At 40.1% G+C, this 25,000-nt stretch overlaps 4 protein-coding genes across 5 annotated transcripts in view; all 4 read left to right on the top strand.

Annotated features, from left to right (window-relative positions):
* Nucleotides 1-625, top strand: part of LOC138020119 (nucleoporin NUP35-like) — a 9,356-nt gene extending 8,731 nt beyond the window's left edge. For both annotated transcript variants that reach the window (XM_068867120.1, XM_068867119.1), the window contains exon 11: nucleotides 317-625. In XM_068867120.1, the coding sequence (XP_068723221.1) occupies nucleotides 317-397 (81 nt within the window). In that variant the 3' untranslated portion in view covers nucleotides 398-625. The remainder of the gene's footprint in view (nucleotides 1-316) is intronic.
* Nucleotides 626-2,882: 2,257 nt separating this feature from the next.
* LOC138018886 (PHD finger protein 23A-like) lies at nucleotides 2,883-5,818 on the top strand. The gene is made up of 6 exons (XM_068865561.1): nucleotides 2,883-3,046; nucleotides 3,222-3,259; nucleotides 3,442-3,528; nucleotides 3,755-3,902; nucleotides 4,095-4,145; nucleotides 5,166-5,818. The coding sequence occupies exons 1-6, from the start codon at nucleotides 3,007-3,009 to the stop codon at nucleotides 5,357-5,359; spliced, it is 558 nt and encodes a 185-aa protein (XP_068721662.1). The 5' UTR covers nucleotides 2,883-3,006; the 3' UTR covers nucleotides 5,360-5,818.
* Nucleotides 5,819-8,012: 2,194 nt separating this feature from the next.
* On the top strand, nucleotides 8,013-15,188 carry LOC138021604 (uncharacterized). Its single transcript, XM_068868510.1, has 4 exons — nucleotides 8,013-8,292; nucleotides 9,455-9,653; nucleotides 10,322-10,798; nucleotides 13,371-15,188. Exons 2-4 carry the CDS (start codon nucleotides 9,512-9,514, stop codon nucleotides 13,496-13,498), a joined length of 747 nt encoding a protein of 248 aa, XP_068724611.1. The 5' UTR covers nucleotides 8,013-8,292; nucleotides 9,455-9,511; the 3' UTR covers nucleotides 13,499-15,188.
* A 1,991-nt stretch (nucleotides 15,189-17,179) lies between these two features.
* LOC138018795 (nck-associated protein 1 homolog) overlaps nucleotides 17,180-25,000 on the top strand; it is a 46,100-nt gene continuing 38,279 nt past the window's right edge. The window contains exons 1-7 of the mRNA XM_068865473.1: nucleotides 17,180-17,426; nucleotides 18,443-18,544; nucleotides 19,624-19,719; nucleotides 21,242-21,298; nucleotides 22,407-22,549; nucleotides 23,948-24,038; nucleotides 24,860-24,925. Of these exons, the coding sequence (XP_068721574.1) occupies nucleotides 17,322-17,426; nucleotides 18,443-18,544; nucleotides 19,624-19,719; nucleotides 21,242-21,298; nucleotides 22,407-22,549; nucleotides 23,948-24,038; nucleotides 24,860-24,925 (660 nt within the window). The 5' untranslated portion in view covers nucleotides 17,180-17,321. The remainder of the gene's footprint in view (nucleotides 17,427-18,442; nucleotides 18,545-19,623; nucleotides 19,720-21,241; nucleotides 21,299-22,406; nucleotides 22,550-23,947; nucleotides 24,039-24,859; nucleotides 24,926-25,000) is intronic.

Genomic DNA, 25,000 nt, shown 5'->3' with positions numbered 1-25,000 from the left:
CTTGAATCAGAGCTCTGACAAAGGATCATTGACTAACTTAGCTTTTGGTTTCATGTACCACTGTCAGCAGCTCATTTAACTTAATAGCTGGCATTTTTTGGTGTCAACCAAGTATAGGTCTAATAGAGAAAGATGGCATTTTCTTATTCCTCTGCTTCCTGTTTTCAAAACATGTTGCCCGTTTCTTTTGGAATGTATTTCACTTCCTGAAACCCTCTGGGATTATTAATTTTGTCACATGCCCCTCCCCAAATGTCAGAATTATTGTTCATGCCAGATGATTTGAGAATAACATGGCCTGCATTGTTTTTGACAGGTTGTTCAAGATGGGAGTAGAACTCCGCAAAAAAATTCGAATCTTGTTTCCAAGGCAATGGAGTATGTGTTTGGCTGGTGAAAAACAATTTTGACCACTAAAATTTGACCTTTTTTCCCACTTCCTCTCAAATTAATCATCATAATAGTAAATTGTTAGTTAGAAGATGTTTAGTGTGAGACAAGAACTTGTGTTATTGTACAAACTTTTAAGATAAGTTAGGTGATGAAATTAAGTTGAGCTCACTGGAGTATAGTGATCTCTGTGGAGGCTGTATCCAATAAAATGATAATTTTGCTTGTATAAAAACAGTTTCTTTTTATTGCATTGTAGAAATATGTTACTCAACAGCTTACCTAATTCTAGCAAGCTATAAACGTTTTCCTCATAAGCCCAGAGATGCCAAACTCAGGAGATCTCTTTTTCATCCGGACCCCACTATCAACCTGCCCACTCCCCCCTCAAAAAAAAAATACCCACCCACCACGGCACTTACGTCGAGAGCAGGTAAACAACCTCGTTCCTAGGGCTTGCCGGAGAAAAGCCCTAGCCCTGGGAAAAAGCCATGCACAAAGAAACGGTGAAACGAGTTTGAAAAATCGAAATTCTTTTAACTTGGGTATGCGATTTGAGCTTACAATGGAGCAAAGTCTTTAAAAACTTTAAAAGGTTCAAAGTTGTATTTATCCGGGAGATTTGATGACCCGTCCGGGATACTGGGAGATTCGTTCCATGTTCGGGAGACTGGCTGATAACCCGGGAGAGATGGCATAAAAGTGAGCCATACATTCTCCCCTCCTGCTTCCTTTGGTTTGGGGGCCATTTACATGCAATATAATTGAGATATAATTTTTTTTAAATGCGTCGCATGCAGATGTGCCTGATTTGGCAAGCAGCCATTTTGACCCTTGCTCTTCCCACCGTGGACAAACTTACAGACTTCCGGAAACTTGCTTGCGTGTCAAAAATAAAGAATAGTGTTTATAATATGGCGCAGTGGTGAGAACACTCGCCTCCCACCAATGTGGCCCAGGTTCGATTCCCAGACTCGCGCCATATGTGATTTGAGTTTGTTGGTTCTCTACTCTGCACCGAGAGGTTTTCTCCAGGTACTCCGGTTTCCCCTCTCCTCAAAAACCAACATTTGACTTGATTTGCGTTAATTGTTAATTTCAGTTTACATTGTCCCCAATTAGCCCTCCAGCGCTAGAACGACAAGACACTTAAATAAAGTTCTTTTCCCTTTCTTTCCCTTTTGTCAGTCTATCTTAATCTTCAAACTGAAAACGATGGGGCTTTACGGAATCTGGAAACTTGATATATTTTTCTCCACTTCCGCCCATTTTCCCTTTCATGTTCGACGTGCCCAGTCTGTGTCAGTGAAAGCGGCACAGAACACTGGGAACTACAGGGTAATCGGGATACTGTGACGCAAGTGTCTGGGTGTAAGGTTTAAGACAACTTCTTTCTGATTGGTTAAAAATGTTTGATTGCCGGGTGACATGTCGGCGTGAATAGAAACCGAAAATTGGGCGCAGCTGCCAACCAACGGTGAAACACAAAGGAGTCGGGAAATATTCCTAACGATATTCGAAGAAAACCTTTCCAAGCCCGGGTTTCTAAGAGGAGCAAAGCCGATCGAAAAATGATCTCTTCACATTCGTCTGAATCACTGAACCGTCATCTCACTGACGGCTTATATGTATTTCAAACTCATGCGGGGGTGAAATGTTGGCAGTCGTTTATATTTATCGCATGCGCAGAAAATGCTGTTGTTGGACAAGAAAAGACGCAAATGGAGGTTCGCTTACGTTGTAAAACAGGAAACAGTATTCTTTCGCTGTTAACTCCCAAATCTACCAATGGACTGTCTTTTGTGATCGAAAAATGAACCTGGCTTTTCATGAGGTAAGGTGAAAGGGATTTGTTGAGTTGGAACGTTTAAGCTATGTCCTAGAGTCGCTTAATTGTTTTCGATTTTCGGACATCCTTCATTCATAATTAAACAATCACGCATCATTGAAATTCAAGACGCAGCGCTGGACACGAGCCATTAATGAGCGATAAAATTCAGCTAAAACCCTTGAAGGCTTTACAATTTTATTGTATGTGGAAAAAATCTTTGGTCGCTTTCTTCGCAAATTTTTATTGTATGGATCTTGTTGAAAAAAAAAAAGGTATTCGTCCAAACTTGATTTCCAAAGCGGTAATAAAGAAAACACTACATGGCGGTACGTAAAGTGAATGGAATTTGATTCTCTTGTTTACACAGTTGGGGACTTGGGGCCGATGAGATGTGTGTTTTTTTCAATTCGAAAACGGACAAAATCTTTAAAAGTTTATGACCTTTTGGGAAATAATTAGTGACATTGGGCGCAAAAAATGAACGCATTCACTGATTTATTTTCCGTATTTCGATCTCTCCATAATATTTTGCCCTCAAGTATTATTCTTTTCGTCACATGTCGTTATCGACCTGCTCAGAGGTGTCACTAACAGCCAATCACAACGCGCGATTTCCGACGATTTATTGTGACGTATAGTTGTAGAGGTGCGAAATGATTTGTGGGAAGTCTCGTGCGACGTGAAGTGTAGTTCTACAATTTCGTTGTCGGTGTAGGAATTAGAAATAATCATTGGTCTTTCGAAGCTGCACATTCAGCTGTTTCTAAAAATTTCAACACGCTTGTATGGTTCAGTCAAGGGAAATGACCTCGGGAATCGTGAAAGGTAAAAATATGGCGAAAATCTTTGTTCGTTTTGAAGCATGCAGTGAATCTACGACGATTAGGGTAGATTCGGCAATTATGCTTGATTTTGACTGGAAATGTCGTCTTGCCTGCTCGGAAAACCGTCTCTTTAGTTACTGGCTGACACAATTTTTCGTTGTATTTTCTTTGAACAGTCTCCAGGAAACTCCCTCCAGAACAAGACGGGAAAGCGGTGAGTTCAGTTGTTTGTTTTCTTCGCTTCCCAAGTCGATCCGCTGCGATTTCATCTATTGTTGTTCACTTCTGCTATCAATAAGCCCAACTCTACTTTTCTGGCTTTTTCACTTCATTATTTGCCGTACAAATTCAGCAAGGACTCACTCGTTGGGTTTGTTTTCCTTTTTGTAACTTTAGATTGTCCCACAGACAAAGAAGGCAAGGACGTTGGAGGACTTCAACACGTTCTGTAGTCTGATTCTCGCGTACGAAGCCAGACAAGAGGTAGGTATAGTTTATCTTGCAATAAGATTAAAGGAAACATGATGTTTTTAGTTCAATACACGGAAGAAAGCAACACATTTTGTGGGATTTCAGCTGTGTAATTCTTTTCATTCCCTTGCTGTGGCGGAGGTGTCCCATCGGACCTTCGTTCTTGTCGTTCGTACGTTTCTTTCTACAAAATGTTTGAACCAACGGTCATTCTCAATCCTTAATTTATTGCTTCTAGGATGTTCGACATCGGAACAGAAGCCCAAATTCCTTGGAAAGCGTTTCTTCAAGTACAGACTCCGCTTACAGCGAAGCGGCGTCATCGCCGACAAGTTCGAGTGGCGACGAACGTTTGCTCGACGACGTAGACGAAGAGTACAGTTCGGGTAAGGCCTCGTTTACAGTTGGCTCAGTCTTTTGGTGAATACGAATCTTTTAACTTCGCATTATCTTTTAAGCTTCGATCTGTTTTCGCTAAGTTTTGTGGAACGTTTCACTTTGAGAGGTTTTAGTCGATTTTTACCACCACAAACAGAGGAACATCGAACTAACATGTTTGTGTTTATTTAATTCAACAGATGATGAATCGTGGAATAAAATAACGTGCTACTGCCAAAAACCTTTCGCCGGTAAGTAATACTAATGTATGTTATTCTTTGAGATCTTCTTTTTCACGTTTTACAAGATTTTCTACTCTCCATGCATGCTCGTGATGTCATACGTAACATTGGTTGAACGGACCCATTCAATATCCGTTTCTTTAAGCGATCGGGGTTCCCAGTTCAATTTAAGAATCTACCCACTTCCGTTTGCTTCAAGAAAGATTTTATGGTTTTGTTCAGGGTTAGATCCGTGTTGTCTATTCATCGCACTCGCGCAAACTCATTTACTGAACAGGAGTGCTATACAAGAGAGTTAGCGATTTTCAGTTGTTTACAAAACGAACCAGTCGACGAACGAGTTGAATTCTCCGTGCAAGTATTGGAAGTTGGTCGTAACCTGTCTGTTGGTTGTTATTTTCTGATTTACTCAGTAAGTCTCGTCGTCATACCCTCGTCGTCATATATTTCTTTTGCTTTATCAAGCCACTAATTAGGTTTTCTTGTCTTTGAATACCAAATCCTAGCAAAAATCTCGACCTGGTAGCCACAAGAACAGAGACCAGAGTACGTCATTCATAATTTGGGCTACCTTATTTCTTGTGCTGTGTTGCGGCGTTATTTCTTTACTAATTTTTCGAAATTCAAACTAGTATGTCGTTCAAAAATGTTTCGAGGAAAGACGCTATATCAAATCGAAAGTCAAATTGTTATTTATGCACGCGTTTCGATCAGACGATGTGCCAAGAAGTTGCGGCTTTGACAGTATTAAGTTGACCCTCTGTGGGTCCACTCGCTAAGTAAAGAAGACATATGGTCAACATTCGCTCTATTATTTTTCGTTTTCACTTTCTTACCAACCCAAGAGTGTGTAGGTTTTTCATAACAGTAGAACGAGACCTCGATGTGAAATATCAGCCTTATTACTCTTGCCATTGATTTTTTATTGTTCATGAATACTCCCTTTTATGTTTTAAGTCACCTTGTGATGCAAATTATACATATGTACTCCTAAACGTGTTGTAATACTTTTCGCACCTTTGTTTACAGGGAGACCCATGATCGAGTGTTCCGAATGCCTTACGTGGATACATCTTTCATGTGCGAAGATTAGGAAATCAAACGTTCCTGATGTTTTCATTTGCCAGAAATGTCGCGACGCCAAACACACGATGAGGCGTTCGAATCGTGTGCGGACGCATCCGAAGACGAAAGCCATGAATTTTGAGCCTAGTAGTAGTTAGTTGTCTCCTTGTTGTAGTTGGTTTGAATGACAGTTTAAATTCAGTCGTGGCCGTCACGTCCACGTTCTATATAAAGTTATAAATTTGTAATTAGTGTGATACACGACCGAATCGGTGGCCGGCAATCGTTCGCACGTTATTACACCAAAAGACCGGCTGGAATGGTAACCTTTGGTTAGGTTGGATTGAGTTTTGTCTAGTGAACTTCCCAACCTTAAGCAAAACTCATTTTCATGTAAACCGTTTGTACAGAATCGCAGATACGTTGACTAGAGTATATATTTTATGAAATACAACATAAACAATAATTACACGCGATCGTTGAAGTCCTCTTGAAGTCGCAGAGTTCTCACTACGAGACCATTATTTCCATTTCGAAGCTGTTCTTATATGAAAATTCGACCCTGGGCTTCATTGTTATGGTTTGTATAAAAGAATAAAAAATAACATTGGTTTGTTCGTCTGCCGTCATGTCATTTGTGTTTTCTCCGGGAATCATGTGTCTCGATTTGTCTTTATCCCCACTAGGGGAGGGGTGCGTTAAATTTAATCGTTTTGCAGAGAAGGAGGTAGAGAGCGATTTAATGAAGTGATATATTTTTGGTGAGCAGATCTTTTCAGAGAGAGAGAGAGAGGTTAAAAATATGTTGTTCCTGATCAAGTTTAGGGATAGGGCTGCTAAATGGCATGCTTTGGGAAGTGCTTAACTGGATTTCTCAGCAGCAATACCTATCGTGCTGAATATTAGTGTAAGACATTGATTAGAGTCGGTCCTATTTTAAAATTTATTCGCTTCAGGCAAAAAATACCCGAATCGCATTCCATCTTTGTTTATTTCCTGACTTATCCTGAAAGCTTCCTTCTGTAAAAACATTAAGGTCTTGACAGGTCTATAAGTGATGACTGAGAAGTTAAGTTGCTAGTCAAGCGTCATGAAATTTGCACCTCAACTTAAAGGCATATAATGACAAGTAGTCGGTCTCTTCGGGTGTCTAGTTTTGGGCTAAGTTTTCTCGGGACTCAAGGTTATATGGGTTAGTTCTCACCAAGATACACGCACAAACTTTCATACTGATCAACAGACAATGTTTGATAGGTTAGGCGTCGGCCTATGTCACTTGGGCGTGTCTCCGTCACCTGAGAATTGAAATCAGTGCAAAGGCTGGTTCGGATCACGCAAGGACTCGTGCATGATCACGAAGTCTGCAGAAGTGTCGTCCAGCTGTATGGACGGTCAAGGATTATTCACAGTTGTATCAGTCGACTTTCACATATATGAGACGTTGGTTAGAAAATAGGGAGTTTGCTTTAAGCAAAGATGAGGGCTACGACAAAGTTATTCAAAAATATGACAGCGCTATCGCAAGTATTTCGCGATTATTCCGTCTTGTTTACCTTGTACAATACGGGCGACTGAACTATCCTGTAACTGGAACGGTACCAACGGTTTTAAAGTTAAACCAGAAAATGAAAATATGCTCGCGTTGTCGTCAAAACCTAAAATTTGGTGATTTCACGTTGTTTATGGCAAAGAAATGCACGGAAACTGGTGGTGTACGTACAGCACGAGTATTTTCCTGTTTTAACCAATAATATTCTTACTTTGTGGCGTTGCCGTAGCGGTCGTCTTTAAACTCCTCAACAAGTGCAGAGCAGCGGCGGAGACGGTGGCAATGTTCATTTGTTGACAAAAACTTAGTGAGCTTTACAACCGCGTTTACTAAAGGCTGGTTTTCACCAGCGTCGGAGGCGGATGCAGAGTGATGCGATCTAGTGAAAATCAAACTGTCGGAATCGGAAGCAGAATACCGATTCCGCTCATGACTCCGTCGCTTACGATCCAGTGAAACCTAGTACTGCATTGGAGTCGCAAGCAGAAGCGAAAGAATAAACCAATCATAATACTCAATATTGCAAGTATTGTGATCGGTTGGTTCTTCCGACTCCGATAATCTAGTCACTGGATCATAAGCGACGGAATCATAAGCGGGGTCGGAAGAAAATCGGAACGTTTTGATTCTTCCGACTCCGCTCGGATTCCGTCGAGCTTATGAGTCCGCTTACGACTCCGATCTTTGATTTTCACTGGGTCATAAGCGCTCTTACGACTCCGTCTCTTGTGAAAACCGTTCCCCCGCGCCGCTTGCAATCTCTCGCTCTCCGCAACAACAGAACCGCCAGCTACGACAGCGAGCTCCTACTCTTTAACTGTCTTCTCTCTTTTGGTAATTTTCTCGATATTTGTAACTAAGAAGGAGGAATTTAATTAAAGTCAAGCAACTTTCTCAGATTGTTAGCAAAACGCAAATTTTAGCCTGATATTTGCCGTTCGCCGTAAACGCCGGCTTCCACAGTTGAATGCCGACAACATGCTATAGCGCAAATGGCTCCACTGGTTGCTTTCACTGCCGGTATTTTAGTTGTAAAGAGTTCTAACAACGAACTGGATTCAAGCAGCATCCTTCTTAGGCTCGTGATTTCCGCCTCTCAAATACAGCCCTCGTTGCTCGGGCTCCTTAAGCTTTCCTGAAACAGCGGCTGGTAATCGAGTCTGCATCCTTCTAAAATGATCTCATCTCCCACGAACCCGTTAAAAACATTGAAGCTTATCAAAACTGTCACGGGCCTTGAGCATGCATTGTGTAATTAACAAATAACCTGCCGCTATAACTTCAGAATCTCATCATAGCTGGCATATCTCCAGAGGGGCCGAGTATCTGGAACTATAAGTCAACGGAAAACAGGATCCTTTCATATCACTAACACGACTTTGATCTTTGGAAGAACAATGACTGTGTGAAGATTTCTTGCGATCATGAACAGGATCCCAGATACCTGTTCCTAAGGGAGGGCGTTGACATATATTTGGCGTGAACCTCCGGGAGCAAATAATTTGTAGTGTGGCACATCCGATTCTAAAGGTGGATATTCAGGTACGTGCGTGTTGATGGTTTTCTAACAGACGGAATTGGACCCTAGGTCTTGGGCTTATAAGCAAATGCGACTTTCTAGAGAAGGGCGGTCGCTTTTAATTGGCTAATGCAGGTAAATGTCAGTCAATCGCAGATCTTGCGAAAATTAATCTTGATATTCGCTAAAGGAGTTAAAAACTTGCACGCATTCGAATTGGGAAGGAAAGCTCAACGTTTTCTTTTATTTGCAAGAATTAACCTAGGAATGAACATCTCCTCAAAAAAGGTGTCACTAATTAAGCAAACATATAATCCTTTGTCGGCTCACAATGTCTCTGCTTACCTTTTCCTCAATCCACCTGCCAATTGAAATAGACTCTTTGATTCTGTTAGTTCGGAGCAGCATGGGTGATAGTGGTCAAAACAGCGCGAAATTATTACTGAACAAGACAGCGATTTTAACGAGAAGTCTATCCTAAAATACAATGATCCCGGCTTGCTCTCTTAAGCTTGTCCGGCGGTAATTTCTTTTTTGGACCCGCGCCATTTACATGCAACCATTCAAACGCGTTGCGGCAGTAAGACTCGGTTTAAGTTACAGTTTACATCGACGGTTAATAATCAAACATAATTTGAATTTATCCTAGAAAGTTACGATTCAAAAGACCCTACTAAAAGTTCGTATTAAATTAAAACCACACTTGAATCGTAATTTTTTGGGTCTTTGAATCGTAACTTTCTAAACTACATTCAAATTTATTCAAACCGAGTAGCATCGAAGTTGGCCTGAGACTGAAAGAATTTATCGCAAAAGGGGGTGTTGGCCCCCAAGAAAGATTCTCAGAAATTTGCCAGCCCTTCATGTTTCCATGATCTCGAAAACCCTCGCATTCAGCAGGCTTTGATCTGCTATCTGGATTCCTGACCTTATATTCAATGCTGATGTTTCTAAAGTTATTAATCTTTTGGCTTCGGAAATCAAAATTGTTAAGAAAAATTCAAAAATCTATAATAAGCATTAATTAAGTAATTATGAATGTGCTTGTTTTAGGCATTAATTCGATGGCTCGATTAGTATTCAGCTCTGCTTTTTTCGCATTTTCAATATTCTTTTTTTTCAGCAATCGCCAACAAGTATTTCTTAACGACTCTTCATAGATAATACTACTTTTTCTACTTGCAGAAGATACCTCTGACCCTGAGATGGGGTCATATTCTAACATTGGCAATAACTGTTATCATGTGCGAGGCAGTCATTACTGGTGGAGGAGCTCTTGGATGCAAGCCATGTTCCATTGATGACTGCAAAACTGAGACAAACTGCCTTCTTGGTTCTACCATGGACGCTTGTAATTGCTGCACCAAATGTTTCAGACTTAACGGTATATCAAGTTCTATTTACGCCTTTACACGGCTTACTGCGCTTTTGAATTGAGTGCCTGTCAAATAAATTTAAATTCTTAGTCTTCCTGTTACATTGCTTTGATTTTGAATTGCCGCGCTCAGTGAACATGATTGGTTAAATTATTAACCAATCAGAAGGCAAAGCAAAATCTATTGTAACCTCGACGCGCACGTTTTATGGCACTCAACTCCGGCTGCATAAATTACGAAACGTACGTAAGGACGACGACGACGGGGTACGTGAACGTTATCTAAAAGTATTGATTGACTCGCTGGAACTACTTTTGTCAGATAATAATCAAGTTGCTTCTTTCATCTCGCCATCTGGTAACTTGTGATGTAGATCGCGACGTTCCGACGGTATACTGCTCTTGTAGCCTTTGTACCGATTCAAATGATCATGAAAACTCTCTCTATTGTTCCTCAGTCCCTGTAGGAAGTTGTCAATCATTTTTGCTTTTGCACATGGTCATAATTCTCAGCTGTTTTAAGGGAGACGTTATTAGAGTATATGAGACATAATTTAAAGAACCGTGACTTTCACAACTTGTTCCTAATTAAGTTTTCGTCTCCTGTAGTCATTATGTAAAAATTACACGGCCATTACGAGTGAAACTAAATGAATCGTCTCCTCTCTCTCTGATAGGTCAGACGTGTGGAGGAATCGGGTATGTCGTGGGACGCTGTGGTGCGGGATTGAGGTGCAACTTAGCATATGCGACCTTTAAGAACCCTGTTGGGTACTGTGTTCCAGTTCTGACTACCACCGCAGCCCCCCTTCATCAAAGTCTTTTGACAACGCGGGCACTCTTCGTTGGCGCCGGTATGCAAAATGCAGGGAATTTTGGTCAGGAATCTGCCGTTGCGAGGCAAAAGATACCTGGTCTTCCAAAGAAACAGGTTGTTAGTAACGAGGAAAGAGAAGCACAGAAATTATCTGAAAATAATCCTAAGTATTTTGTTTATCCAAGTGGTGTCTGGAACATGGACTCACTTAAGCTGCTCGATGACCATGGTCCTTCAAAATCTAAAGTTGACGCGTTTTCTCAGAATGACACAGTGACACAGAACAGCCCCGAAAAGCATAGCAATGAACAGAGACGGCAAAAGATTCTCAATAAAGGTAGAGTAGACCGGTCGATGGTACCTAATGCCTTGTGAATCAAACGAATGGTCTCTGGAGGGGACGTCCCCTTGCAGGGTGCAGGGATGGCGCAGTGGTGAGAGCACTCGCCTCCCACCAATGTTGCCCAGGTTCGATTGCCAGACTCGACGTCATATGTGTGTTGAGTTTATTAGTCTCTACTCTGCACCGAGAGGTTTTTCTCCAGGTACTCTTGTTTTCCCCTTTCCTCAAGAACGATTTGATTCAGTTACGTTAATTTGTTGATTACAGTTTACAGTGTCCCCAATTAGTGGTGCTACAGTGCTAGAAGACTAGACACTTGAATAAAGTTCCTTTCCTTCACTAAGCTTGACCAAAGCCCTCTGGCTCCCTTGGCCTAGGAGTCAGCATACAAGGTGTAAGAATGATAAGAGCGTCTCTTACTTCAATGTCTGGATTCGTCAATGTCCTAGTGCTGGAATTTTGCCGAGTTTCATTTCTGTAGTGCGTGCCATAGCATCAGTTGACTGGGCATGCAAGTCACTGTGTGACAGACATGTATCGCCCCTTAACGTCTATTTGAAGGCACTGCAAAAGACAAATTTAACCCTTCACGAGGATTGTGCTGCCATGGCAAAGCTGCATTTCATTGCGTCGCCAGTTTTTCATAGGAGTTCGTAACTGTTATCATGCTTGTTTGTGCCCAGAGGAACTAAACTAAGGAGATCGCCCTGACCGACTTTCCGCCATTGGAGCGACACTCTTGTTTCGGAAGTTAACTTCCAAATGCTCGCCCGTTTACAAGAGGAGAAAAACTGTCGATACTGATGCTTGCAAGCGGCAACGAATCAAAAGAACTGATCTGTATGTGTGTTTGGGATTATAGTTCATTCTTTACAGAGAAGGAAATGAAATTGCGAAATTGCTGAGGTTTTACTGCCTGCCGGAACCCTTGACGATAAATTTTTCCGGTCTTTGACATTTTTAGGCCTTCATACCGATTCATTCTCCAGGCTGAATTTGTAAATAGAGCGGTTTTCAATTGAGTGTCGAAAGTAATTAGTGAATTACTGTGGTTTTGCATTACTTCACTCAGTGATTGGTTCAAAGTTTTCGCGCCATTTTTTCAACCAATCAGAAATGAAACCAAAACCAATAATGGCTCGTGCGTACACATTTTCACGCGCTTTGTGTCGGCTACGTGTAATTACTTCGAGTTTTGATTGGTTTACTGGATTGTCCCCGTCCTTTTTGATTGGCCAAATTAAAGTAATTACTTTGGTTTTGGTTTTACGACACTCATTTGAAAACCACTCTAACATGCATGCCGAATCGCAACAGCTTACGATGACCTGAATTCATACGCTCTTGTTCCCATTCTTTCTTTTTAAGGAATTAAAGATCTTCAACGGTGCACTGAGATAGACAAAAACGTGGCCTCTAAACATAACTTTGAACGTCTCTCGCGATTATTCTAACTCTTTCAGGTCGCACAATGGAGATCAAAGTATGCTAAAAATTGTTTGGGTACGCGTGGTTTCATAAGAAGTATAGAGAATGACAAGTTTACATTTGTATATATGCTCATATTCATTTTGTCGTCAAAACCCCAAATTTGGTGATTTCACGTGATTATTATGCAGAGTACGCAAAAATAAGTGCGTGTAGCGCGTGAACCACAATTTTTTTCCTCTTTTAACCAATTACATATATATTACTTTTTCGTTGTCGTAGCAGTGGCCGTCGTCGTGTCTTAATTAAGCCACCTTTTAAGGGCCAAAGCGTAATTGCCCTGGTTTTCACTAGCGACGCAAGCACGCGAGCGCAAACATAACTTAAGTAGCTCTTGCTAAGTGAAATAATACCGTAAAATTCCGAAAATAAGCCCCGGGGCTTATATTCTTCAAAGGCCCTTTTCGAGGGGCTTACGTTTAGAAGGGCTTATACTGAGGGAAATTTGCGTTTCCAAATCGATTGAGCTAGCCATATAATTGGAAGTAAATTTACCGTTTTTGCTTTCTTTTACTTTGTATTTGAGGGAAAATTTCCAAGTACAAGCTCCCGGGGGCTTATATTTGGAGGGGCGATTTAACGGAGGGTTTTTTGCGTTGCCGCTTTGGGGGGCGTATATTTGGAGGGACTTATACACGGAGGGGCGTATTTTCGAAATTTTACAGTACTCTGATGCGGAGAATCTGGAACGGGTGCTATAATTGGCCAGATAGAGCCAGACGTAATAAATCCCTTTTGCTAATGCCGTGTTTTGTTTTCACATGATAAGGCGAACGCATACAAAAGCGCAAGAGGAAGAAAGGGAAAAATTTTGATCGTTGTGCTTATGCTTGCATTCATGCTTGCGTCGACGAAGCCGTTTTCACTGCAGAGAAATGTTTGCGCTTGTCCTTGCGTCGCTAGTGATAACTAGGATTAAGGGTCGCAGAAATTATTCAGTTTTAAGGAATGCTCTAGGAACTCGTACGGTTTACCATTTCAATTCTCAAGCCAAAGTTTTTGGTAACTATTTTCTTTGAAAGAAAAAAAGGGATTATGGTCATTTGCTCTTACCTTTTGTGTTTTTTTCTTTTTACAGATTCAGTTGAAGACAACATTTCAGAAGTCTCCCCAGCTGTCATATTTGTGGCTATTAGCGGGGCTGTATTTTTCTGTCTCGTTGCTTTACTTCTTCTTCCTCAAAACAGCTCTGATAGTCCAAACTGATTCAAGCTTTAAATCCACATGCCATCGCTGAGGTGGGCGTCGAGAGAGGTGGTTTCAGTCGGTATTTACAAATTGGAAAAAGACTGAGTGCGTCTTCAATTCGGCGAAATCGATTACAAATCTTCCTCGTACTTCGAGTTCTACCCGGGGTCCAATAATATAAGCGGATGCTGGCCCAAGTTTCATTCCACGGAAACAGATCGCCCGATGTAAAGGAATCCGCAAACCGAAATCCAGCAAATATGAAGCTTTGGAATCCGGAATCCAGTGGGTGGAATCCGCAATCCATTGTATCGAATCCAGGATCCATTTCGGTGCAACCAGTGAGTTTGGAATGCGGAAGCCTTGACTCGGGATCCCGGACCCGCTGTTCCGAATACAGAATCCACAGGCTGGGATCTGGAATCTGAGGGCCACCTGGATTCCCTTACACAGGGTGAAACAGAGTTATGATTCTCGATTTAATGAGCGACGAAACATGTTCCAGGAGCCAGTTTGATCAGACAAGCATAAATGTTCATTTTGATGACGTTTCGTGACATTTAACGATCGGCTACAACTGGATCCCATCATTTCGGTTGCGCAGAACTGATGCGCAGTAAAGACTAGTCAGTAATACGATAGTCGAAGTCAGATTTGGATGAAAGTCATTTCGCTCTAGATCGGTTGTGACAAACCTTTCGAGGACAATTGGGAACTATACAGTTTACTAACGATTTTTTTTTCGATTAACCTTTTACTACTCCCAATTGCCACGTATAGATTTTACTTTGTCTAAAGGCGCCCTCAAAGGAGGAAACATTGTTTCCCGAAATGGAAGCAAAATGTTTCTGAACAAATTCAGTCAATAACATTTTTGCTTCCCGGGAAGAAAATTTTGCTTCCGCAACAAATGTTATCTTGGTGTTGCTACCACAACATTGTTTCCTGGTTTGTGAGCGCCTTATCGCCAGACGAGTTTATTCGTCACTTGGGGTCCTTTGGGACTTAGAGGGTTCAGAAAGAAAGAGGATGAGAAAGTTAGCTCGCGCTTTTCCCTCCTGGTTGCATCTTGTTTCTCAGTTTTTTTTCGTCGAGGAAAGTGGCCCTAGAAACAAAAGAAATCTAAACTTAAACTTAACCTTTGCTGGTAGACAATGTGTACATTTTCATAATCATTGCCTTCTTTTGTTCATTATTTCTATTTCAAGAAAGAGGCACTGAACAGACATTGTTCCACGATACATCGTGCCTGTGATCCTGGCAGTCACAGTATACAAGAAGTACTTTAACTCACACAGTTACGCTGACTCTGTATTCCTCATAAAGTTTTCTGGGTAGAGGGTTCTGTAGGGGGTGGTCCACTGACCGTTGCACTAGGTTGTCTCATTTTTTGCCCAAATTATGCTGAAAATATGCTCGTTTTTTGAAATTATGCCACTTTTTCTTGAAATTATTCCTTTTGCAAAATAAGCTAAAAAAGTCCAAAACAATTTGTCATGTTCTTTATTAATGGAAACGCTTAATGTTAGACGAACATGATATAAAATTAGATAAAATACATGTGTTTGAACACATCTTTTGTTGTACTTTAGAAACGCTCAAATTGCTAAGATTCGTTGGGATAGACATTTTTTTTTTCAACCAAAAGCTTTGTATCATGGTATCACACAAGGGGACAATTCGAAAATTCAAAATACTGTATTTTCGAAACGAAAGACGTCGCGGAACTGGTAAGTTGTAAAAAGATTTATTTATAGGTCATCTTCAACCTCATATAAATAAATTAAAAAGCACAGAAGACCTCATCAATTTTGAGTTTGATGACAGTCACTGTGAAAAACATGTATTTGTGTAGAACCAAAACAGTTTCCAATAATAAATATATGGGGAAAGTCTGTAATTTTAAAAGGAAATCAATGCCGTACTATATAGTACAACACAGTGAGATCATTGCTTACCTAAGTTTGTAGCCGATGATACAACATTCATAATTTCCCTGTTACGTTTAATTCTCCTCACAACAACAATCGGTTCAAATGGACCAAAGCGAAAGTTGGCAATTTTTCGTTGCTTTCATGACTTTAGGATTAATATTAACTTTCCATTTTCCAACTCCACATGTAGAGGCATATTTTTTTGAGGACGGAACGAAAAAGTATCAGTCGGAGTTACACCGGCGCCACTACTGAAAAATTCCCTGCAAGACCTCGCGACTGACAGCACCTTTCTCAGCTTACCCCCTGAAACCTTCCGCAGATAGGCCCATAACGACTCAGGGACAAAAGAGAAACTTAGCATGGAACGTACAGGAAAAACGTTTAGTCGAAGTTTAATAAATAGATTAATTGGAATGGAGTGAGCTAAACCTCATTCCTGACTTACGTCATCCATGGGCAAAAATGGTCTCCGGCTTATCAATAACATATACGGATGATTATGCCCCGGGTTGGGGGGGGGGGGGGACTCCCATATGGAACAGACGGGGATGCTCGTCGGAAATTTTGAATTTAACCCCTAAAGGAGACCATCTGGGCGTGGTACAAGCATTTTGTGACCCCTAAAGAAGACCAATATGTGCGTGGTTTCAAGCACATTTTGACCCCTAAAAACAAGTTAAAAAGAAAATTTGACTTATGTTTCTCTTCGCGGAACCCTAAACGAGACCTTGGCGGCTTAAAATATTGGTGCTTTGCCCAGAACACCCTAAGCGAGACCAAAATCCAAAATTTACACCCCTAAGCGAGACGACGAGCATCCCCCTCTGTTTCATATGCGAGTCCCTCCCCCGGGGATTATGCTAGCAGTGCTGCTTTTTTTAAATAAGCAAAAATTGTGCTATTTTCTTCAAATTGTGCCAAAACTTATGCTAGCACAATCTATGAAAGACGGCAATCCGTTGATGGGATCCAAGGCACATGGGCTTCTCTCGGCGGGGTCAGTTTTTCGGGTTATCACTGCAGTGACTCAGAAAGAGAAAATAAATAAGGTAATTAAAAAAACCGTCTCCAGCGTCAGCTTATCAGTTCTGTTCGATCGAAGGAGAATGCGTCCTAATTTTGTTCATGTTGTGTGATTGTGTGGTCTTGCCAAAAGGAATCGAGATTTTTCTTCGTGAGGGACAACAAAAGATTCTTTTTTTGTTTGAAGGGACATCCTCGCCTGGTCTGTGTAAAATGCAGACTACAGACCAGGGGTAAAATGCAGACTGAGGTTATAACGTAACTGTTGAAAAAGCCCAAACCCATTAAAAATGCTAACCTTAGGCCTAATTAGGCCTAAAACAATATTTAGGCTTAACTGTTAGCATTTCTAATAGGTTTGGGCATTTTCAACAGTTAAATTATAACCTCAGTCTGCATTTTACCCTCGGTCTGCAGTCTGCAGTCTGCGTTTTACACTGACCGCATCCTCGCCTGGATTCTCGCACGCGTATTCTCGATCTGTCTGATGACAGATGATGACAGTCTCTTTTTGTCACATGCTTAGTTTTCTAGCTTGAAACCCCACGGAAATACAGGCTAAGTGACTGTCGAACGCACTTCAATAATCGGAGATTACTACCAGTTTGGTGTGGCGTCGTATCATGTCGTATGGCATCTTAAAATTCCAAGGTTACTTGATTCAGTTGATTCGACTTGTGCGAGCGTAGAATGAGAAAGGTTACATGAGGTACTTGATGAAGAATCGCTGCTACCCTTCACAGTGGGCTCATTCTGAGTCCCCTTCCTGTCTTCGCGAAACAAACACGCCCTGCAAATACCTCGCGAATGGCATCAGTATCATGCTGAAAGTAACTTTTAAACCAGGAAAAGAAAAGTAAGGGACATCTGCAAAAGAAAATATGGATCGCGGTGTATCGGTGACAGAGCAGAGATTGGCTGAAAAATTGTCCATCTTGAATGATCGAGGTCTTGGAATGATCACAAGAATTTACAACATCAAAAAAGTAAGAAAATTAACCAATACTAACTGTTAAGGATGTTGTGAACCTTTGAAGTGCCTTTTTGCTTTTCTACGTGTTCGACTGAGACCAGGCTCAAACCGATCTGTTATAATCGATGCAAATATCAATACTCTTTTGCGGAATACACTCCTCACCCTCCAACGCTTTCTCCGGACAGTATTCCCAGACCTCACATAACTATAGTGTAAGCAAAACCACTGCTTAGTTGCATGTAATCATTATAATCAGCGCTCGAGACCTTAAATGGGCGCTTTTGACTCGATCCAGTCACTAAAATCAGTGGTAAATTCTTGGGTAGTATCCTGGGAGCCAGGTCTAAAATACAGGTCACATTCCACGGGTCAAGACTAGAACTCTCTGGTCCACTGATGAAAAACTAAGGCAAAAGTTTCTCATAGACCTAAAACAACATTTTTTGTAGAGTGATTAGGGCTAGGAGACACGTTTGGTGTTGTTTATCTATCTTTACATAGCACAGAGACATGTACCTTTGACCTGAGATTCAGCTGTTTGAATACCAAGAAGAGCAATTTTAGAATACGGTAACCATGTACCTGTTCACTTAAGTTTTCTTGTAGTTGCATCGTTTCAAGAAATAAAACTTGTAACAATAGACTTTATTTATCTGCATACATGTGTGTACACCTTACACCCTTTGGGTAAAAAGTTTTCATCAGGCGTGGCAGTTTCCAGCCTTCTAATATGCAAGGATCTTGATATTATTGTGGAACCATGCTATAGTTATACTGTACTGTAGTTTCGTGATGGTTAATCCATAGACTTGTGAACTGCTCCCCATCGATAAGTAAAATCATCTAGGGTTAGAGACTAAAATCTATTAAGTCTCACTCCTTGGAGTCCATGGGTTAACATTACTGAGAGCCCCAATAAATATACAGGTGCCCTGCTATTGGGCTAAATTGCATGTCACTATACATGTAAATGAGAGATGAACTGTCTTGTTTAGCTTAGTGTCTTTATTGTTATTTTTTTATCAGGCATGCTCTGACGCAAAAGCAAGACCAGGATTTTTATCTGATAAAGCTTTGGATCCTGCAATTAAAGCAATAGTTAAAAAATTTCCTGTGACAGATACTAAGGTTTGTGATTTGACATACATGTAGCAGATACTGTCACGCACCATTATTAAATTAAAGGTGTCATAGTTTAGTCTTCCACGTGATACATGTACATGTACAGTGTAGCTTGTCATGTGACTTTGGTTGCCCAGTCAAACTTTATAGTTCATCAAACTCATTACTGTTATGTTTTACTAGTAGTTGTTCTGGGTCCTTGCCATCATCAGATTCATACATGTGGGTGCACGAGATTCTAATCCTTTTCTGAACAGGAACAAGAATTGCAAAAACACTCTTTAACCCATTGACTCCCAGAGGTTCTCTATTGACGAGTAAAATCATCTGGCGTTAGACAGTAAAATACTAAGTCTGGCTGGTTTTATGTCCCAAATTTTCAACTAGTAACCTGGGTCTCCATCAGAAGTACATGTAGGTTGCATTCAGAGAAAAATATTTTTGTGTACAGCACTTACAAGTACATCAGTTTCTGATGAAGACATTTTAACTAAGTATCCCGATCTTCTTATAGTTTTGCCTATGCGCGAGCCGTCAATATTTCGTGGTATTGCCGTCTCACTTTTGCAGCCTGTCATTGGTTCTAATGTTGAAATTGACGTCGTTGCACTGAATTGGGTTGCTGACGTACGCAAACAAATGCATTTCGCAGGTAGCGAGAATTGAAATTTCGATCAGGTGCGGGTTAATTAGTTTACAGTTTTATTTATCCTTATAAATGATGGATCGCGATACAAAACTAATTGCAATTTTGAGACGGCAATACCACATTATATTGACGGCTTTGGGAGAAAATATATTCCGTTCGCGACTCCGCCCAATATGGAATATGTTTTCTCCCGACGCCGTCAATATAATGTGGTATTGCCGTCTCAAAATCGCAATTTGTTTTTAAGGTACTGGTTAAGAGAACTTTTAAATGGGCAAATTACTGTGTGGTGATCAAGAGTTTTGAAATTTGTTTTTACTTTATACATGTACATTGCAAGTAATCCAGCCCAATGAATGTAAGTGACCAAAGCGGAATGATAATAAAGAAATATTGTAATAAATTATGAATTATTATAATACTTTGTCCTGTTTAGAGTCCACAGCTTCAACCGCTTCACAGTGTCCAAAATGAAGTTATCAAGGGTCTCTCAAACTATTATTACACTTTTGTGGATGTTATGGAATTTAGGGTGAGTCTGTGTCAATCACAGCAAAGTAGCATCTGGAAGTTTTCTGTGTGGTCCATTAATTTAATGAATAATTATGGCCTTTGCGTTCTATACAAAGTCCCAGTTAGCTAGGTACATGTACATGCTAGGAAAACAAGGGTTTATTGGTGAAAATGATAATAATTATTCCACCATTCATCAGTATTAGTATAACCACCACTTGTACACTGTAATTCAAAGTACATACATTCATACAATGTATTTTTGATGTTCATTAAAGGAGCTGATTAACTTGTGTCAGTTTACATGTACATGTATGTAATAAGAAAATCCAAACTTCTTAAAAAAAATGTGGTCGAAGATGCGGCCAAGTGAACAGGATTTATGTCTCATTTTATTCCATTTGATTATTAAATAAATTTTTATTTGTATAAAGTGTAGGTCATTCGATATGAAGGACGGTCTGGTTAATAATATATAATGGTACATCGATCACCTCCTTTCTTTAGAATACAGTGTACTATGATGGTTGTGGTTACTCATCAAAAGTAAATTTTGGATTTTGTGTTACGTTTAAAAGAGAGCAGCAGAGTTTTATCAGGTTTAAAAACACGAGGCGTCGCCGAGTGTTTGTAGATGCAATAAAACACGTGCTGCGAGTTTTTTGACCGGCTTCAAAAACAAAAGTCACAAAAAGTGTGTCCCTCAGGAGTCTGAACACAGTTTCAAATTGTGAGAGGAAGATATTAGCATACAAGAAAAACAATTGGACCTTATAAGCAGTATAATTATACTGGTAATTTTCAAAGCATGTTTTCTTCCTTCAGTCCTTTCTTTGTTACAGTCAATTGTTGAAGAAGGTTGGTTAAAAATGCTGTGTAAGAGAAAATTCAGAGTATTGAAAATAATTGGAGATGAAGAAAAAGCCTTGTTGGAAAAATCCTTTCCAAAATCAACACGATATGTCGCAAATTGATCTTTTAATATTTTCGCACAGTGGCAAATTGCAAGGCTGAAAAACAAGCAGCTAATGAAGAAGCAGGGTTTGATGTGGAACGGGATAAAATCCAAAGTCTGCATACATTGTACAAACATTGTTAACATGATGGCAGATTCGTTGAAGATTTTGGTTGACAAAATTTGTTGAAGAAGTTTGGAAGAAGGATGGGTAAAAGTATCCGCCCAGAAGTTTGTAATGGCTGAAATTTCGATGAAAGTGAAATCTTAGGACTATTTCACAAAGATCAGAAGTAATCTTTATATTATTAAGATCACTAGTGACTTTTTTATAAAGATCATTTCATTTGAGAATAAGCGATGATTGCATTGTTTGCACAGTCAGCCCTGGGCTCCCCTGCAATCAAAACCGCCACAGTGACTGGACTTTTCAAAATGATAGTTGATTACCGGGTATAAAGGTTCATACACGTGACACTTTATCCATGTTTTGATAGGCTGTTAGGCTTGTGAATTGTTAATGAGTTTTTGAATGTGGTATGAAACAGTAAGTTCACATGCTTTGTTATTGTTTTTTTTTTTTCAGGATAATACCAGTGAACTTCTAACTTTAATTGATGCTAGTTTTGTCCACTTCGATATTGTAAGTTTCTTATCAATTCGTGCTGTGATTTATTAAATCCAGTTTGCTAACTCTGCCCATGAAGCAACAGACAAACTTATTTATACCAAAAGTGTTGCTGTAAAGAATATGCAACAGCCCGGGGATAGGATCTTTAACTTAAGGCTACCCGACTAGGGGTACAGTTAGTTCTTTTCCCGAGCTCTCCCTTCCCCTCCCAAGTTGAATATAGCAGCTTACCGGTACTTGATGTAACATTTAGAGTGTATTGCATTGTTAAAAGAAGTAATATTCTCTTCTCTAGACATCACCTTTTCAGGAGTTTAATATTCTAACCAACAACCTCGCGTATGTGCATGTGTAGCGACAAAACAGAACGGAACTGAACAACAATGGTGACAGACAGTATACAAAATAGACTCAGTCAATCTGAATAGTGCACTGTGAATCATAAATTAAATTATAGTTATAATGGCCGGTTTACATGGTACGATTTGTCGGCCCGATTTATTGGCCTGATTTATCGGTCTGATTTATCGGCCCGACAGCGTCGGAGCGCAAATCTTGTATGTATTATCACAAGCGATGAGCATCCGATTCATGGGAATGAAAATTGGTCCGATTATCCAACACTCAGATATTAACCGCCATGTCAATCAAAGGGTATGCGAGTGGGTAATGCGCACAAAATTAATAGTGAAAAAATTAAAGTGTTGAAAATAGTGGATACTAAAAGGACAACGGGGAGATCTTTGGAGGAAAAAATTACATGTTTCATACAATTTACACGGTACGATTTAACGGCCCGACAAAACTGGCTGACAATTCGTATCATGTAAACCGGCCTTAACACTGCAGTCATGACATCAGTACAAAAAAACATCTACCTACTTGAAGAAAAAATAATAGTTATTGCATTTTATTTAAAACTGTTAGCCTTCTTTCAAGTCTGATGGCATTTCTTTGAAAGAAGTGTGCATATAAGCGGGTTTAACATTACATGTAATACAATGTAGGTACACCTTTGCAAGCCTTGTAATCAAGCTTTTCCTTGTCAGAGCAAATAAAGATAATTTTGTGCATGTTTATCCCTCATAAATATTAGGATTTATTGCTATTATTTTTACAGGCCCTTAACTACGGATTGACAAAGGCCTACTTAGATCTGATTGTCACATATGCCTCACTTATGATGCTTGTGGCAAGAGTGGAAGATCGTAAAGCTGTGTTGGGCCTGTACAACCATGCCTTTGAAATGAAGAATGGAAGAGGGTATGTTTAAGAAATAAGTTATGGTCATCCTGATAAAATCTCAATGTGACTAAGGAGTTATTCGATGTGACAGTGTTTTCTTAATCTGGGAAGTCCTTTTTAATGGATAACAGCAAAAAAAAAAAAAAAAAACCAACAATTATAATTTGACAATTATTCTGCATTACAGACTAACACAGACTAACACATACTGTGCATTTTACCTTTCGACACACCCATCTGAAAAATTGGTTTTTGCCCTGAGCGGGACTCGAACCCACGTCTCCCTGATTACTAGTCGGGCATGCTAAGCCACTACACCATCAAGGCCACCACGCTGGCAACGCAGCAGATTAATGGGGCGACTTAGCAGCGTGGGGATCCCTAGAGCCCAACTTTTCTTCACTTGAGTGTATATCCTCGCCTCTATAACCCCAGACAGGGCTTAGAACACATGAAGGTGAAAGTGAGAGATTTCGAGGCAATGAAAGGCATAGACTAAGCCCTGTCTGGGGTTATAGAGGCGAGGATATACACTCAAGTGAAGAAAAGTTGGGCTCTAGGGATCCCCACGCTGCTAAGTCGCCCCATTAATCTGCTGCGTTGCCAGCGTGGTGGCCTTGATGGTGTAGTGGCTTAGCATGCCCGACTAGTAATCAGGGAGACGTGGGTTCGAGTCCCGCTCAGGGCAAAAACCAATTTTTCAGATGGGTGTGTCGAAAGGTAAAATGCACGGTATGTGTTAGTCTGTGTTAGTCTGTAATGTAGTCTATGCCTTTCATTGCCTCGAAATCTCTCACTTTCACCTTCAATTATTCTGCATTTTTGAGAATTTTAAATATGGCTTGTTGTCACTGATTTGGTTTGAAAATTATTTTAAAACCTCTTGAATGGCAAGGTAACACATTGCACATTGTTGCATCTAATGACATTGAGCTCCAATGACAGGAACATGAAAGATCCATTAAGAACAGCTACCCTGTATTATTTTTAGTTTCATTTTGAGCCTCACCAAAGGCTACAGTGTAGCAGTTAATTTGTCACTTACTGTAACCAGGGAAAATACGACTGTACAGTGTACAAATTATTATGAATTTTGCAGTCTTTGTTACATGTAGTTTATTTTGACAGTACAGTGTGTAGGTTTGACTTGACTTTTAGTTATCCAAATGAGTGTGAATTTTCTTTCCTCTGAAGGATCACCTGATAAAATGATTTTTGCTACTCATTGTTGCATTAAATGGCACCATTGTGGACTTGCATGAAAGTTTTTTGATTTTTAGCACAATGGTTGTTTCCATGTTGGCAAGGGTACATGTAACTGTGGTAATATTAATCATTTCAAACCTTACATTGTTTCAATGTACAGTACTTTACTGAATGTGAACTGACAGTTGAATTTGCTTTGAATAAATATAGTGAAGACTCCTTTCCAAGGTTGGGCTCCATGATTGTTGATTTTGAAAATCCATTGAAAAAAGTGGCAGAGCAGTTTGTTCCACACCAACAGGTAGAAAAATGATCACACCTACCCCCTACCCCCGGAATGGTCATGCCGCATTTAAATGGCGGATCTAAGACACATGTCAGGTCACCTATCACAGGTCTGTGTATATGTTACAGATAAATAAACAACACCAAACATGTCTCCTAAAACATGTCAGGTCTAGGGGAAACTTTTGGTGCACGACTCAATTCGTGTAGTGTGTGCGTGTGAGGGTGGTAACTTACTTTTGAGTGGTTACATACTGTACTTGTTAATCAGTGAAGTACAGACTTCAGTCTAGTCTTGACCTGTGGAATGTGACCTGTGTTTCAGATCCGCTTTCACTTAAAACAAGGTGTATAATGCCAACAAGACTAATGATACATGTACATCATTTGTACAGCACACATGACTGTATAATTTTATCGAGCTTGATAATGTTAAACAAGTTGGAATGGTTGAGATAAAAATACAGTTAGTACCAGTAGTTGAAATTAGGACCATGATAGACATTTACTGAGCAGAATTTAAACCCAGGGAAAGTCACTTGGCCTCACACTGGGTCGATTATGATCATCATTATCATTATTATTTAGTGTAACAGTTGTTGTTGACCTCCTGCTTTTAATTTTTTCTTGGTGCCAGAAACAGAATGTGGTTCTTAGGTCAACCAAGTAATTTGAAGAACTTCTCATGGCATATAAGCTGCTCCCAGTAGAGTAATCTTTTGAAGCTCAGACATGCTATAATAATTAGTATTATTATTATTACTGTAACCGAGAAAGGAGTCATGTAAATAGTTGTTGAAAATCGACTAAGGACAAAAACATTTAAAATCCTTTCAGCGAGTCTCAACTGCTCTTCATTCTATCCATGAAATTTATGTCAGAAGAAATTCAACAGCAGAGCAGGTAAGAATATTTTTATGACATATACATGTACAAATTTGAACAGCCGTAAGCTCAACCACCAAAAAGCACATGTTT

The sequence above is a fragment of the Montipora capricornis genome, chromosome 10 (genome assembly GCF_036669925.1).
Source record: "Montipora capricornis isolate CH-2021 chromosome 10, ASM3666992v2, whole genome shotgun sequence".
NCBI lineage: Eukaryota > Metazoa > Cnidaria > Anthozoa > Scleractinia > Acroporidae > Montipora > Montipora capricornis.
This window is presented reverse-complemented; position numbering and strand designations above follow the sequence as displayed.